Genomic DNA, 15,118 nt, shown 5'->3' with positions numbered 1-15,118 from the left:
GAGCGAGATATACATGATATTTACCATGCTAACATATAATCCCTCTTTTTTCAACATACAGGTACAGGTATATTTTGAATAATGACAGCTACATTTATAAATACTAAAATACCTGTACATAGATGCATAAATTCACCCTTTTAGTGATGTAGGTTATCATTTTATAGAGGATGCTAAATATATTCATATGTAGAATCCATATGTAGATATTTAGCTGCACCAATTTGCATGAAAGACGTAGGAAAAAGACTTATCACTAAAAAATGAAGAGTTCTCTGAGTATCTTGACTTAAAATAAGAAAAAAGAGAGAACATGAAAAGACAATTTTATTTGATAAACATACATGTAGCAACAAAACAGATATATCAATTTATCAAACCTCTATCTTATACCATTACATGTCAAAACAAGTATATGACTAGGAAACAAACTATGATGGGGAAAAAGAGTAAGAGGGGGGAAAAGAGTAAGAGATGGAAAGTGTACCTGTGACTCAAAGAAGGAGAGCTTGCGAAGTGATTCAGATTCTTCATCCTTTACAGTGTAGCAGGAATACATAAATAGAATCAGTATATTATATCAAGTCTGTTTTTCACAAATTAGAGTGAATTTGTACTTACATTTCAAAACCAAGGGTTAAATGTATACCCAAGTCACACCACTAAATCGACCCAAAACTTGCTTTTAATCCACAGAATCTTGTTGATTGTGTGGGTAATTTTTTCTTCTCCTGTCTACTGTCTGCCTGGTGTTTCTCCCCTCGATGTGACTGGGGTATTACTATTCAGTGATGTAAAGCGCTGGTCAGATTTTTTATTAAAATGTGAATCATGTACGGCAGTAATTCTTTGTTTTATTTCTACAAAATGTAGCATGTAAAAATGAGAGAGTGGACACATATACCCTGCCCCCTCTCTCAAAAAAATATTAACAAATGAACCCCTATTAAAGTCCAGAAATTGCCAATTTGAATCTCTTCTTGCCCATCTCATGTCAAAGGGAATCCTGTGTATTTTGCACTTACAATACAAATGTACTTCAAAACAACATGGTTCAATGCCTGGAATTCTTCAAAAACATTAAAAAAAATAATGCAATCTTTATCTTTCAATAAAAATGTTCACATACATAAATATCTTTAAAGCACATAGAAAGATTCTTATTCAGTGCTATATTATTACTATCCATGTATAAGTCTCACCTTTAGAGGAATGCCTTCGTCTTTCCTATCGTTGTACATGTCACGCATATCAATGATCTTATTCTCGAGCTTCTCCACAGACCAGATCTGTGTCCCTCTGTCCTTACGGTTCACCTGAATGGCCAGCTCACTCACTATGGCTCCTCTCTGACCAATCAAATCAAAGGTTAGAAAGATATAAGTCATCTATTCATCGTAATGGGAATGCTTGTTTAAAAACTAATTCCATTTTATTTACATTTTACAATACATATTCATCACTTATGTATCTACTAAATATACTGTCATTTATCATGCTAAGCCTTGCACTGCTTTCAGTAACATCCATCCAACATAATAATAGAAGTGTTAAAAATGAGAATTTTGATAGACCAATTTTACAATTTCTGGAGGATTTTCTGGAGGTTATCTTTGTTGGAACTACCTCATTAATTTTATGCTGGTCTAAAATCATCACAAACTAATCTGCTGCACTGCATCTTCTTGTTGCACAGATTCATGTAGATTTGCATTCAATAAAGCCACATGTATAGGGCATACATTTTTGGAACAAAAAATAATATCAGGGCCAAAGGAATAAAATTGATGCTCCTATGCCTTTTCTACGTTTATGATTATTCAGTGGGTTGATGACACATTGTGCAAAACTTTTTTTTGTCCTATTCTTTTATTAGTACAGATTTTTCCGTGCTTTCTTGAGTGATCTCAGCCAAAAGACATTTCCGTCCAAATTGCATAAACTGCAAAAACAATTACTTTCTATAGCATCATGAATGAAGGAGTAGAAGCAAGTGATAGGAGAGCTACCTTTCTATTTGGAGTAAGGTTACAGACAGGTATCTGTAGTGTGACTCTGAACTCTGTCTGTTTGCCCATTTCCTCCCCCAGGAAGTTGGCCTCTCTGATCAGGGCGTTTGCCTTGACAACGTCTTCTCTCAGCTTGGCAAGACTCTGTCTGAACATATCATCCCTAGGGAGAAAAAGCCATTTAGAGTTCATCAACTGACTTAGCAACGACAAGTACTTATAAAGTGTATTTAATAATAAATAAAAAATTACAAAATTGTTGACACACACACATGCATACTAATAGAAGAGTCACTAGCTCAGTAGGCAACAACTATTAGGCAATTCAGGGGTGATAGTGAGCACTAAAAACAAAAACAATTTTTTTTCCCCCCCCCCTCTACCACGCCCCCCTTGAGTAAAAAAAAAAAAAAGAAGAGAATTTGTGGAAAAAATGGCATCGAACATCATTCCCCCTTTTTGAGTAAAAAATTGGGAAAAAATAGGGAAAAATAGAAGAAAAAAAAAAAAAATAATAATAAATTACATTTATATAGCGCTTAATACAAAGTTTCTACGCGCTTAACAAAAAATTAAATTAAAGTAATGTTAACCTAACAAATTACAAGAATATAATACATGATACATAATTATAATAACAAATTCCTAATAACAATCATACAATAATAATAGTTAATATTTACATAACACTTTATAGTTAAACAAACAAAATATGATTACATTACATTACATATTAAACAGATAAGTCTCAAGTTTAAGGGAATAATCAGGAAAATTTGGGAAGAAAAAAAAAATCAGTTAGAAAATCAACAACAAAAATCAGGTAATTATCAGGCCTGGCAATTGAATGCTGGTGCAAAGCAAATTTCCACAATTGGGGGCAATGAATGAAGTTGTCAAGTTATCATACCAAGTTTAATACTTATTCATATTAGAAATACATACCAAATGAAGGGGGAAGTCTTTCAAACATTTAAGAAAATTTAAAAAAAACCATTTATTTTTGCATGAACATGCTAATTATCCATCTTATGCGAGTACATCTTTTATCAACTACACAAATATTTCATCACCTAAGATCTATCTTCACTGACCTGTCTTCGCTCCATTCCTCATAAGGCTCCACCCCTAGCGACGACCCTATCCCTAACGATGACCCATCACCGCTCTGGCTCTGGGTACCTTCATCTTCTATCCTCCTATCCTCCTGTCTGCTGTTGGGTTGGTGGTGACCTGAGGAGTTCTTGGGAACCAGCTGTTGCTTCAGTGCGGCCAGCTCCTGCTCGTAAGCCTCCCGCTGCTTGAAAAGGGCGCCATCTTTGTCCTTCTGGTGCTGGACTTCTATGAGCTTCATGGCAGCTTGTACAGGGTCTAGTGAAAGAGGAGATGTATATGATTACTACAATTACAGAAGTTATTCAAACCCAATATGTCCATCTAGGCCAAAACTGTTTGATTTTTATCCATTTAAGAGAAAGCTCTACAAAAAAAAATCTGCATTTCTAGGCAAAGATTGAAAAATGGAAAATAATGTAGATTGACTACTAGTACTTACCATCAAAATATACATGCTAGTCATTTTCTGTCAAATATCAATCAAGTTGATTTACAGAAGTCAACTTCTACCTGATTACACTACATTGTATATGTAATGAATTTCATACAGCCCAATATAACACAATTAATCAATGGTTAAATATGTACAAAGGTAAAATGTATGGCTTATCCTTTCATCAAATCATAGTTCAATAGAAATAATCCATACAATTTTGAATGAGAGTATTTTATTTTGCAATTGTACACTAGCAGTTTGCACTTAACAGGTACATAAATTTACTATTTTGACTTCTGTTTTATTGTGATGTTTACCATTGTGTAGTTCTTGCATCATGACTTCATTCTGTGCATAATCAAAGTCAAAGCTTTCTGTCACTGGCTGGGCCACAGGCTCAGGGGTTGTTGTTCCACTTGATCCTAGAAGAAAGAAAAAAGAAATAAAAATACAAAATAATCATGAACATTTAAAACCATCAATTGATTCGGGTGGCCCTGCTCTGGCTTATTTAGCTCTCGTCATCTATCTAACAATTTGTTCATCCTTCAATTAGTCATCACTCCATCAATCACCCATCAATAAATCCATTATAATCGACCCATTCCCTACATCCATTTACTCTCCAATACTTTATTCATTCCTCACCATATCTCCATCCATCTCTTCCTCTTTCTATCAATCCATCCATCCATCCATCCATCCATCTTTCCATCTATCTATTCATACATTCATAACCTATTCATTGCTCCCACCCTCTCTCCATCGAATCATTCATCCACACATCTGTTCTTCCCTTCATCATCCCCTCTAACCGCCATCCATCTTACCATCCATCCATTTACCTCTTTATCCATCCATCCATCCATCCATCCATATATATATATTCATCTATCCATCTAATGCACACACCATCACACATATACCATCATTTCTTACCAACTCCAGGAGCTCTTGGACAGTTTATCCTTAAGAAATGATAGTTGCCTAGAAGTATCCTGTCTCCATGCCTCAACGATGTCTTACTTGTCACAGCACTTCCATTGACATCTACCCTAACAAAAACAATAGAAAAAAACAACAACATTACAATCTCCCTCTCTGCCTTTCATCATTCAGTGGTAGCCTCATATTTTTCATGTAAAACACATAGATCCCATGAATAAATTTGTTTTCATTATTCATATTGTCCATTCTAAACCTTGCTAGCTTGAAGAGTGAAACTGTAAAAGGGAATTTAAGAGAGATTTCAAATTCATCAGATTAAATGGCTCTTAAATCATTTGAATATAACAGAAGATGTCAAAGCAATTGTTTAATTTGAAATGAAAAATTAATGTGATTGCAACTTCGATATGCCTCTTACTACATTCACCTAACTCTTGATCACTTTCTGTCATTACTCACAAAAGACATTACATGAAATTTGAGCAATGAAACTCTCCTCTTAACATTATGAATCAACTTGTTCAAAAATTGGATTGATCGATTGAAACATGACCTCTAAAAACCATGAACTACTTTTGTGAAGCCCCTAACACAGAGGTCATGACTTGAGGAGTATGTAACAAACACCCCTTCCTGTAACAAACACCCCTTCCTGTAATGAACTACACCCATCCCAATCCCACATTCCAAATCAATAAGATTGTAGATTACACCTCTACACCTGTCATTCATATTGTGAATTTCACTCCTATATTTTTAATTAAAATTCCAATGTACAGATTGCTTGTTAATATCCATCAATCATTGTACATTACAAGATTGAATTTCTCCCATATCACTATCAATCATTTTACAGTCTTTTTTTTTCCTTCTACAGTGTTATTTGAAACTGCAACACAAATCGGTGTAAAATGGATATATTTTGTTTTCTCTTGTAATTTTCATTGCTGTATACCAACTATATAAACCATGATCTGATTTCAAAATTCATCAAATGTGTTAAAAACATATACAGTTTTCTAAAATTGAATAATTGAAAAGATGTTTATTTGTTTGATATTTGTGAATGAAAAAAAAATATATATATATATATTTAAGTTACCGTAATAGCAAAAAGTTGGATAAACTGAAGAAAAATCTGATGCACTAAATGCAAATCTTTGACTCCTTGAATAAAATAATAATACACTATCAAACATTAAAATAGATTACATATAACAAGACTGCTGTTCAAGACAGCCTTTTAAGATGGCAGAAAATCTTTGAAACTAATCAATCTTACTTTGCATTTTCACATGGTGAGATGTAGACATCTATGTCATTCTCTACATGTACATCAATGGTACAATGTCTAGGCATGATACCAAGCCCATTTAGCTGGATATCTGTTTGTGTCTCCTCATCAGCCCTCCCAGCTACATTGTGATCCTACGTAAAGACAAAGAAAAGTCAGAAAGAAAGAAAAGAAAAGAAAAAAAAAAAAAAAAAAAAAAAAAAAGAAAAAAAAGAAAAAAAAAAATCAAGTTTTTCGCAATGATTGCCACTCACTTGTAACAGCCACAAAGTACATTATGATCCTCAACTGTAAATACAACAGAAAAATTAAAAATTGTGAACTCTTTAGAAAATGCCCACTATAATCCAAAATATGACAAAGAAAATTGAAAATCTATAACACTCTTAAAAGTCCAAGCATGTTTGGGCCATTGTCTGATCGCATTTTGTAATATTGAACAGCAGCGTAAAACTCCACACATACAGAACGAAATAATTTATTGAGATTAGTCCAGTTCCTTTAAGATTATTCTGATTATATCATGGATGGATAAAGCGTGAAGATCTGCAGTTCTTACCTTGAGGTATTAGACAAACAGTTCATTGAGTGAAGGGTCAGCGTTTAGATTGACCAGGAAACCTTTATTCCTCTCTACTTTAATCCTAGAAGTCTTGACTGCTACAGCCATTTACTAACATGTCACTTTATCATCATTTAAAATGTACTTTTTAATGATCGTTCCCTTTAAGATCTAAATGAGAACCTTGGCTTACCTTGAGGTAGTAGACAAGCAGTTCATTGAGTGAAGGGTCAGCATTGAGATTGACCAGGAAACATTTATTCCTCTCTTCTTTGATCCCTGATGTCTGCACCGAGATACCCATCTGTTCTAGTGCTGCTTGCCTCTCCTAAAATCAAACATATATTTACATATTAGCACCTGAAAATAGACCAGTTCACGGTTAGCACATGTCTCAAATGACCACAATTTATCCACAGATCTTCAAAACATGAAGAGGTCCCACTTTGTACATTTTGAAATGATCACTACTACAACGATGGAGGTGCTACATAAATAGCCTTTGTTTCCCCTTTTCAAAGAATACATTGTACTTCCACCTGTGTATCATTTGGTCTGCGATGACCTTTATCTAATCATGTTCAGACTGCAACTATGAACTGACTTATTGTCATGACATGTATATGCACTGTACATGTATCTATGGTAAATTGCCAAGATTTCTGAATGGTTTCAGGCAGACTAAAATAACTCTCCATGGGGTAATACATTGTTTTCAGTCAGAATCAAATACATTTTTGCACATCAACACTTGAAAATTTCATTACATGAATTGTAGCCATTTAGTGACAGTACCAAATGGAAAATTGCCAAGATTTTTTAAGCATTTCTGACACATAGAAATGATTGTCTATAACAATACACTGTTTTCAATCAGAATCAAAGTGCTTAACTAAGATATAAATGCAATGAAGATCAAAAGTGTTACTTTTCAAAGAAATCAGGGCTCCATCTCACAAAAATTGTCATCAGTGACCAATGACAGTTTTTGTTACAAGCTAGTGAAATCCTTGCTTCTGATTGGTTATCAATAGATTTGTCACTGATTTTTGCATTTGTCATTGAAAAGAGGCTTTGTGAAACGGGCCCCAGATCTTCCCCAAAGAGGAAAGTTATCAAATGTTCTCCGAAAGTAACCTGAATGCATATTGATATCAAGTCAGCTGTGTAATACTGAATGGCTTGATGTCCGAAGACTCGTACTTCTCTTCTTTTAAATTTTTTTTTTTTTTTTTTTTTTTTTTTTGGGGGGGGGGGGGGGCTGCAATTGAGATTTGTACACGCATTCATTTGGAATTCTACCACATCCCAGGTGAACAAACTATAACACATTGTGTTGGAAAAAAAACTCTCAAATTTAGCACTTTATATCGAACTACTGAAGAAGGTAATGAACTTACTTTGTATATTCTTTCTGTGTTGACAAGTTTCTCTTCCCAACTCAGAGACATCTCTTTCATAAGCATCTCTGATTCCTCTAGTCTATCCTTCAGAATATCTGCTTTCATACTCTAAGAAAAAAAGATGGAGAAAGCAAATTTTAAAATAATATTGTTATGAAATACTATTAAGAAAATACTGGTAGTGTATATATCAAACTCTAAGAAATAAAAGATAGAAAAAGAAATGTTTAAATAGAATTGTTGTGAAATACTAAGGAAATAATGTAAAAATCAATCTGTATACAGAGTGTGCAATACCATGTAAAGCAGTACAAATATTACTAATTTTTAAATTATTAGATGATGCAGTGACGCATGTACATGAATACAATTTTATGAAGATATTCTGTAGATCACCGACACAAATCTCTGTCGGTGATCAGATATGTTTTGTCGGTGGGCAAAGGCATATCAAAATAATGGATTCTGAATCTTTCAACTGATGTGTCTGATGACAAAGGTGACTCCTCAGATGGTTATGAGGTCAACATTTTGTTTTTTAATTTACAAGAAAAACTTCATTTAGGTATTAATATCATATTTTGCTAACAGTTATTGCAACACTGAAATAGTTACCTTAGTTTCATGCGGGCAGCATAGATGTGGTTACGAACACATAGGTCACTTGGATAGTAAGCCATATCATTTGAAGTTGATCTAGACTTTGGGTTTGGGAAGAGAATGGTGTCAACAAAGACTTTCAGGTGCCGCTTCATCTCCTTCACATTGGTCACACCATGGCCAACCAGTTCTTGAACTTTAGTTATGAGATCCTTATTTAGAGGATTAAGAAACCTGGTGAGCTAAAAGAAAGAAGAAAAAAGAAAAGAACAGAAATTAAGTTAAAGAAAATTAGAAAATAATTAAAATTACAAAAAAATAATGGAAATATAATTAGAAAATTAGACAACAAGTAATATAAAACTGCAAATTCACTATATCTAAAAAAGAATCTTCTACACAATGCAGTTGGGATAAGACCTTTTTCTCATTTGGAATTAACAGACCTGAAAGTGTTCAAAAGGATCTGAGTTTTGTAAGGACCCAAACTTCAAGGTCGACTTATGTTGACAGACTGTACATTGTTATGTCATGCTTTAATTCTAAGGTGCCACAATAATGTGAAACCTGGTTTGACTCCTCATGGAACGGGATTAAATCATCATTAGTGTTAACCGATTGTGATACAATGTATCACATATATTCAAGAGCTTCTTCATTATCACTCCAGTGACCTATAGAAATTGAAATATTTAAAATTTCATGAAATAAAATACATAGGGAAAAGTGAGTGTGTGACATCAAAGGATCACTTATTTGCATACAGTCTATGTTAATGTATATTGTTGTTTTGTGAAACTGCACAAAACTTTAAAATGTTGTAACTTTATTATTTTACATCCTATTTTGATGAAGTTTTCAGTCTTATTTTTGTTTGATTTTACTCCATTTATTCTAATCAGTCTTTAACTGCATTAACAAAAAAGTGAGGGTTTTACCATTCCAATAGGATGTTTATTCTTGTGATCTTCATCTTTAGGCACAGAGATGTAGATTCGATGTTCAGTCACTAACTGTGTGCTACTTCTTATTGCCTCTCGTACCTCACGACTCTTCACACCTCGGGCATACGGGCTACTAGCTTCTTCTTTATTCAACTGGAAAGAAATGTAACCATCCGACGTTCAAAATCATTACCCAGATTTTAATATTTTTTTTAAAACTTCCATGTAAAAGTCAAGGTTCAGTTTTCATCATAAAGTAATGTTAAGATGTTGTGTGTCTGTCCTTCCGTTTGTTTGACGGCACTTTTCTCCATGACTGGACTAAAAAAATAGATAGTAATTCACTGTGAATTGTATCATGTAGATCAAAAATAGCACAGTGGCAGTCCATGGACCCAGACTAGGCCTCGGCTAGATCCAAGACTAGTGTGCAATGTAGATTTAAACTGCATATTTAGATTTCATGAAATTTATTACACTACAATATTCTTTTAAACAAATAATGCACAGCTCTTGCTCGAGCATGAGACAAATTCTTCAGACACTTCTAAAGTGAAGCATATGCTTTAATAAATGCAATCACAACTGCATATTATTTGTATAATAATGCATTGTAAATTAAAACGACCACCCTTCAAGCAATTTTGACTTGGCATTTGGCATTTCTGAAAGACCTGAAAGACTTCTACAGAACTGAAAGAGGGAACAGGAAGTACACAAATAAGAAATGTAAATTACCTGAAATTGAGGAAATCTAAGGACTTCCTTCATGATGATCTGAGCAGGGCATCCTTTTTTTCTTGAACCTTGGATCTTACGTCTTCGTTTGGTGGTTCCTGGATGATCACTCTAGAGAGATAGATTATAAACAATTCTCATTTGTAAGAAAATGCATTTGTCAAACGTCATGGAATATGCATTCAGCAACCCAAATTGTCACACTATGAGGTGGAGGAATCGTTTACATACAACATTGCATTTTCATGTCAAATAATCTGAATATTGTTTTTCCACTTGGAAAAAAGTACAATTTGGTTGAAGCTTCATGTACTTAAATGGGAAACTTAAATTTCAATGGCCAAGTCCATATCCACCTGACGCATTCGATGACTATACTGATGTCTTGATCTAGTTGCTGGTCATGCCGAACATCTACATCACTGCAGTCATCGAATGCGTCAACAATGGTGACGCATTAATCATTTGTAGTCGAGATTGTATCAACCATAGACATTGTATTTGTATAATGTCTCCATAAATCTGAGAAAGTTTTTAAAGAGTTACTGTAAATCTCTGTGTATAAGGCGCACTTTTTTGCCGCCGAAAAAATTTGAAAGTCGGGGGTGCGTCTTATACACAGGAAACTACAACAACACTCAAATTTGTCTGACATCTTGGTTTGAAAGTAATCTTTCTAATAGATCTCAATATGTAGTTTATAATAATAATTCCTCAATTTTTTTTTATAACAAATGGTGTACCACAAGGTACTCCATTGTCAGAAATTTAGAGGATGCTATTCATATCATGCATGACTATTGATGTTTGGCATAGAACACAGTGCTTTTGCTAGGTGATGTGATGAGGCTGGTGTGGGACACTTGGTATCATGAAGCCTTAGGCCCGAATTCACAAAGCAAGGTTTGAGCTCAAACCTCCTTTTGTTCCGCCAAACCTCCGTTTGTTATTTACAAACCAGGTTGTAAATAACAAAAGGAGGTTTGGCGGAACAAAAGGAGGTTTGAGCTCAAACCTTGGTCTGAGCTCAAACCTTGCTTTGTGAATTCGGGCCTTAGAGTCTGGACCTGTTTTTAATTTTCATTAATGATCTTACACATTCTTCTACAACGACATTGTTACTATTATTTGTGACAAGTTCACAACTTCAACTGCACTTCGATGTAAAATGAAGGTCCTTCCCCGCGTGGGTTTTCGGCAACAAAACAACAACAAAACAAAAAACTTCTTTTTTCCCCCCCCCCCCCAAAAAATAGGGGTGCGCCTTATACACAGGTGCGCGTTATACACAGAGATTTACGGTATGTCGGAATGCATGCATATTCTCTGTGTACATTGTATTTCATTATTCAATTGGCTAACTTATTTCAAAAGGATCTTAAACAAAAACTCACGAAACAGTGATTTTTTTTTTTCAGATGAAGACATTGACATGTAAATGTATTTTTGGTAATTTTTTTTTTAAATTGCCAAATTGGGTATGAAATATTTGATATTTTGTCATTTATGACGGGGAAAAAAAAAAGGGGGAAAAAAAAAGGGGGAAAAAAAGGGAATATGTCAGAAGGAAAACTACATGATTTGATTCGATTAGGTATTTCAGGCAAATTTTATGTGACTCATTTTCTTAGGAATCAAATGCATGTTAATACGAAGTATTTAAAATGAGGACATTTTTCTGTGAAGATTGAATATTATGTAAGGTTTTAATTTTACTGATCCAAGTGGTTACTTGTTTATTTTACACTCACTATGAATATCACGGACAAAGAAAGCGGACAAAATATACAGTTCCTCAGGTAGATAAAGGAACATCCCTTCACTGCTATTATGTACAAAAGGTGAATATGCATGTGACACCTGTTCTACACATTTTTACATAATAGCAGTGAAGGGATGTTCCTTTGTCTACCTGAGGAACTGTATATTTTGTCCGATCTCTTTGTCAGTCATGTTCATAGTGACTGTGCATTTAGCTTTCCACTCAGTTATGCTTCAGCGCACCTCTGACCTACATTCATTCTCTCATGTCTGCTAGCTCTTGGCTTCTATTGTTCTGTCCCTATTCATTCATCCTCATTCACATTACCTGCCATAGCACCACACACACACACACACACACACACACACACACTCTTCCTATCTATTGCCTATTCAACCCAGCACACTATAGGCACATGGCACTCTACCTTTACAAGCTTTTCTATTGGTTAGTTACTTATTGTCCAATCTTGTGATTGGTTATTATTGTTTGATCGACTGAATGTCAGCCATCTTGGCAGCCATTTTGTGGTTGTATTAAAATCCAACAGTGCAGCTCAAGTCATCAAACATGTGAGACTACCTTTGTCTTGTGTGGGTCCTTACAATAAAATCAAGTTGATTTAAATAAATTAAACTATCATAACAAAGAATGTATGATAAGATTTAAAATAAGATGGCCTTTTAAAGTTTTGCATCATTTCATGAAACAGTAATATGCAAAACATATGGGCGTCATGCAGATGAGTTAGCCGATGATGTCAAATAAAAGGGAGCAATTCTTTATAATCACATATAAATTGAATTATATATACCTCTCTTTAGAAATTTAGCCATCTGATTGGTCGAAATTGGAGTTGTGATTTTAGCCATGCCCGCCTAGGTGCCTACCGGTCAATAGTCTTTAAAAAACTGCCCGCATACCGGTCAATAGATTTTTTTAAAGATGCCCACATCTAAATGGCGCATAAATACATTTTGCTGAGATCCCCATTGGTTTATGTGTAAAAAAATTCTTTGAGCGAGCGCAGATACCATACATTTTTTTGGGTGTGATGTGGTCATACACACACAATGTATGGTATCCGCGCTCGCTCAAACCAGATTTTAACAAGTGAACGGGAATGGCTAAAACCGCGACTGCACTTTGGACCAATCAGATGGCTGGATTTCTTAAGTGAGGTACATAACTGAAGTTACTTGACTCCTTTAAAAAGTGGACATTATGTTGATTAACATTGATAGTTGATTTTATGAAAAAGTAATAATCAACTACACAAGCAATGTGAAGTTTTAAAAAATATATGCAAAGCATAGCAAAGCATTTAATAAAGATCTAGAGCTATACTGAAATAAAAAATTACAAAAATTCAAAGCTAGTAGTAGGGTGTCTGAACGATTTTTCAATTTTCAATTTGGGATCGTTTTTCACCATTTTTGTTTGATATTTGAATTAAAAATGTAATCAGAATAATACATTTCAAATTTCAAGTCTCGCCGATGTTTCTATCAAAAGATACAGCCCCTTCAAAACGCTGAAATATTCATAGCATTTTGCTCAGAATCGACGAAAAAGACGTACACGCAGAGTTATGTTGTTTTGCTAAATTTAGCCAAACAGCTGTATCGCGCGATATGCAAGCGTATGCATATCGTACGCAAGTTGCTCAGCCAATGCGCGACTTGCAAGCTTGAGCCACGCTGTCTCCGCGATATGTGCCATTGACTAGTATGGGTGGCCGTTCCCGCCATAGAACCCGGAAGTGAATACACGTTGTAGTCAATGGCAATATCGCGGAGTTGTCTCCGCGATATTGCCATTGACTACAACGTGTATTCACTTCCGGGTTCTATGGCGAGAATCGGCCACCCATACTTTCATTCACTATAAGCACACATGTTACGATGTAACCATGGTTTGGACTGAGCGGAGCTCACGCCTCCCTAATTAGCTGATTCCAAAAATGTGGGAAGGGTATTTTCAAACTGTTATAACAAATGATCCCTTGGGGCTAGCGAAAAAAAAAGCATCTGGATATTATCCTTACGTCTAGCCCTGCTTAAGCCGCGGGGGCGCAGCTCAGGAAAGTGGCAAATTTTGGAGCTAGGATGCAAACAACATTTCAATCGCTGTTTTGACCAAGATATTTTTAGAATTCTGGGGGTGGCCCCCTATGGGGAATATGGAGAAAAACCTGCTCTTTCATATGACACCTCATTTATTGAGTTTCACCTTCAGGATCATTTGTTATAAAGGTTTGAATTTCAAATTTTTTCATAAAATCATTGACCAATTTTGGATGGTCGCGCAATGCACGTAGACCACATAGGGAAGCGTACAATCTCTATGGGAAGGGTTTTAGCACACAACATTGGGTGCGCGATCAGACACCCTACTAGTAGTAGGGTCTAGTACAATCTTGGATGAACCTGTAATTAAACATTTGATTCAATATTATCATAGACCTATCAAAAATGTTATCATTATGATAACTTACCTGCTGTTCTTCCTGCCTTTGGGCTTTCATCTTCCCCTGTGCAGATTGATGTTTGTTTCTTCCGTACATATAATTTAGTACATATGTACCAAGAATGATGAACAGAACACCATCATTTGGAACAATGGATGAGCCGGACTTCGTTGTGAAATTGAATCTTACACAGTGAGACTTCAGGGCAAGACCTTTGAAAGAAAGATAAGCAAAACAATAATTATTGGCAAGACTTCATTTCAGATACGGAGATCAGAAAACAATATATATTGACAAGACTTTGTTGTCCGTAAGGAGATCAGAAAACGATAATTATCTGGACTTCATTGCCCGTACGGAGTTGTAAAAAACAGTAATTATTGGCAAGACTTTGTTGCCCGTACGAGATCTAAAATCAATTATTAGTAGTTAGATTTTGTTGCCCGTACAGAAATCTAACAAAAAAAATTATTGGCAAGACTGCGTTGCCGGTACGGAGATCTAACAACGATAATTATTTGGACTTCATTGCCCGTACGGAGATCTAACAACAAAAATTATTGGCAAGACTGCGTTGCCCGTACGGAGATCTAAAAACAATAATTATTTGGACTTCATTGCCCGTACGGAGAGCTAACAAAAATTATCTACAAGACTTTGTTGCCCGTACGGAGATCTAAAAATAATAATTATTGAGGCTTCGTTGCCAGTACGGAGATCAGAAAACAATAATTGTTGGCAAGACTTTGTTGCCCGTACGGAGATCTAAAACCAATTATTATTGGCAAAAATTTGTTGCTTGCACGGAGATCTAAAAACAATAATTATTGGCGGAA

General features: G+C 35.0%; 1 protein-coding gene across 2 annotated transcripts in view; it reads right to left on the bottom strand.

Moving 5' to 3' along the window:
• LOC105442448 (kinesin-like protein KIF13A) overlaps positions 1–15,118 on the bottom strand; it is a 39,240-nt gene that overhangs the window by 2,372 nt on the left and 21,750 nt on the right. The window contains exons 2-14 of one of the 2 annotated variants that reach the window (XM_030996463.1): positions 14,310–14,494; positions 10,051–10,161; positions 9,307–9,465; positions 8,384–8,610; positions 7,766–7,874; positions 6,559–6,693; positions 5,792–5,937; positions 4,501–4,616; positions 3,879–3,983; positions 3,104–3,380; positions 2,010–2,172; positions 1,203–1,349; positions 488–535 (exon numbers count right to left, since the gene is read on the bottom strand). In XM_030996463.1, coding sequence (XP_030852323.1) covers positions 488–535; positions 1,203–1,349; positions 2,010–2,172; positions 3,104–3,380; positions 3,879–3,983; positions 4,501–4,616; positions 5,792–5,937; positions 6,559–6,693; positions 7,766–7,874; positions 8,384–8,610; positions 9,307–9,465; positions 10,051–10,161; positions 14,310–14,378 — 1,812 coding nt within the window. In that variant the 5' untranslated portion in view covers positions 14,379–14,494. Of the gene's footprint in view, positions 1–349; positions 536–1,202; positions 1,350–2,009; positions 2,173–3,103; positions 3,381–3,878; positions 3,984–4,500; positions 4,617–5,791; positions 5,938–6,558; positions 6,694–7,765; positions 7,875–8,383; positions 8,611–9,306; positions 9,466–10,050; positions 10,162–14,309; positions 14,495–15,118 lie in introns of those variants that run through there. The other variant, XM_030996461.1, reaches the window with a different exon arrangement.

Source organism: Strongylocentrotus purpuratus, unplaced genomic scaffold (assembly GCF_000002235.5).
Source record: "Strongylocentrotus purpuratus isolate Spur 01 unplaced genomic scaffold, Spur_5.0 spur5_scaffold_3, whole genome shotgun sequence".
Lineage (NCBI taxonomy): Eukaryota > Metazoa > Echinodermata > Echinoidea > Camarodonta > Strongylocentrotidae > Strongylocentrotus > Strongylocentrotus purpuratus.
The sequence above is the reverse complement of the archived record's forward strand: the minus strand, read 5'-3'. Positions and strand labels throughout refer to the sequence as shown.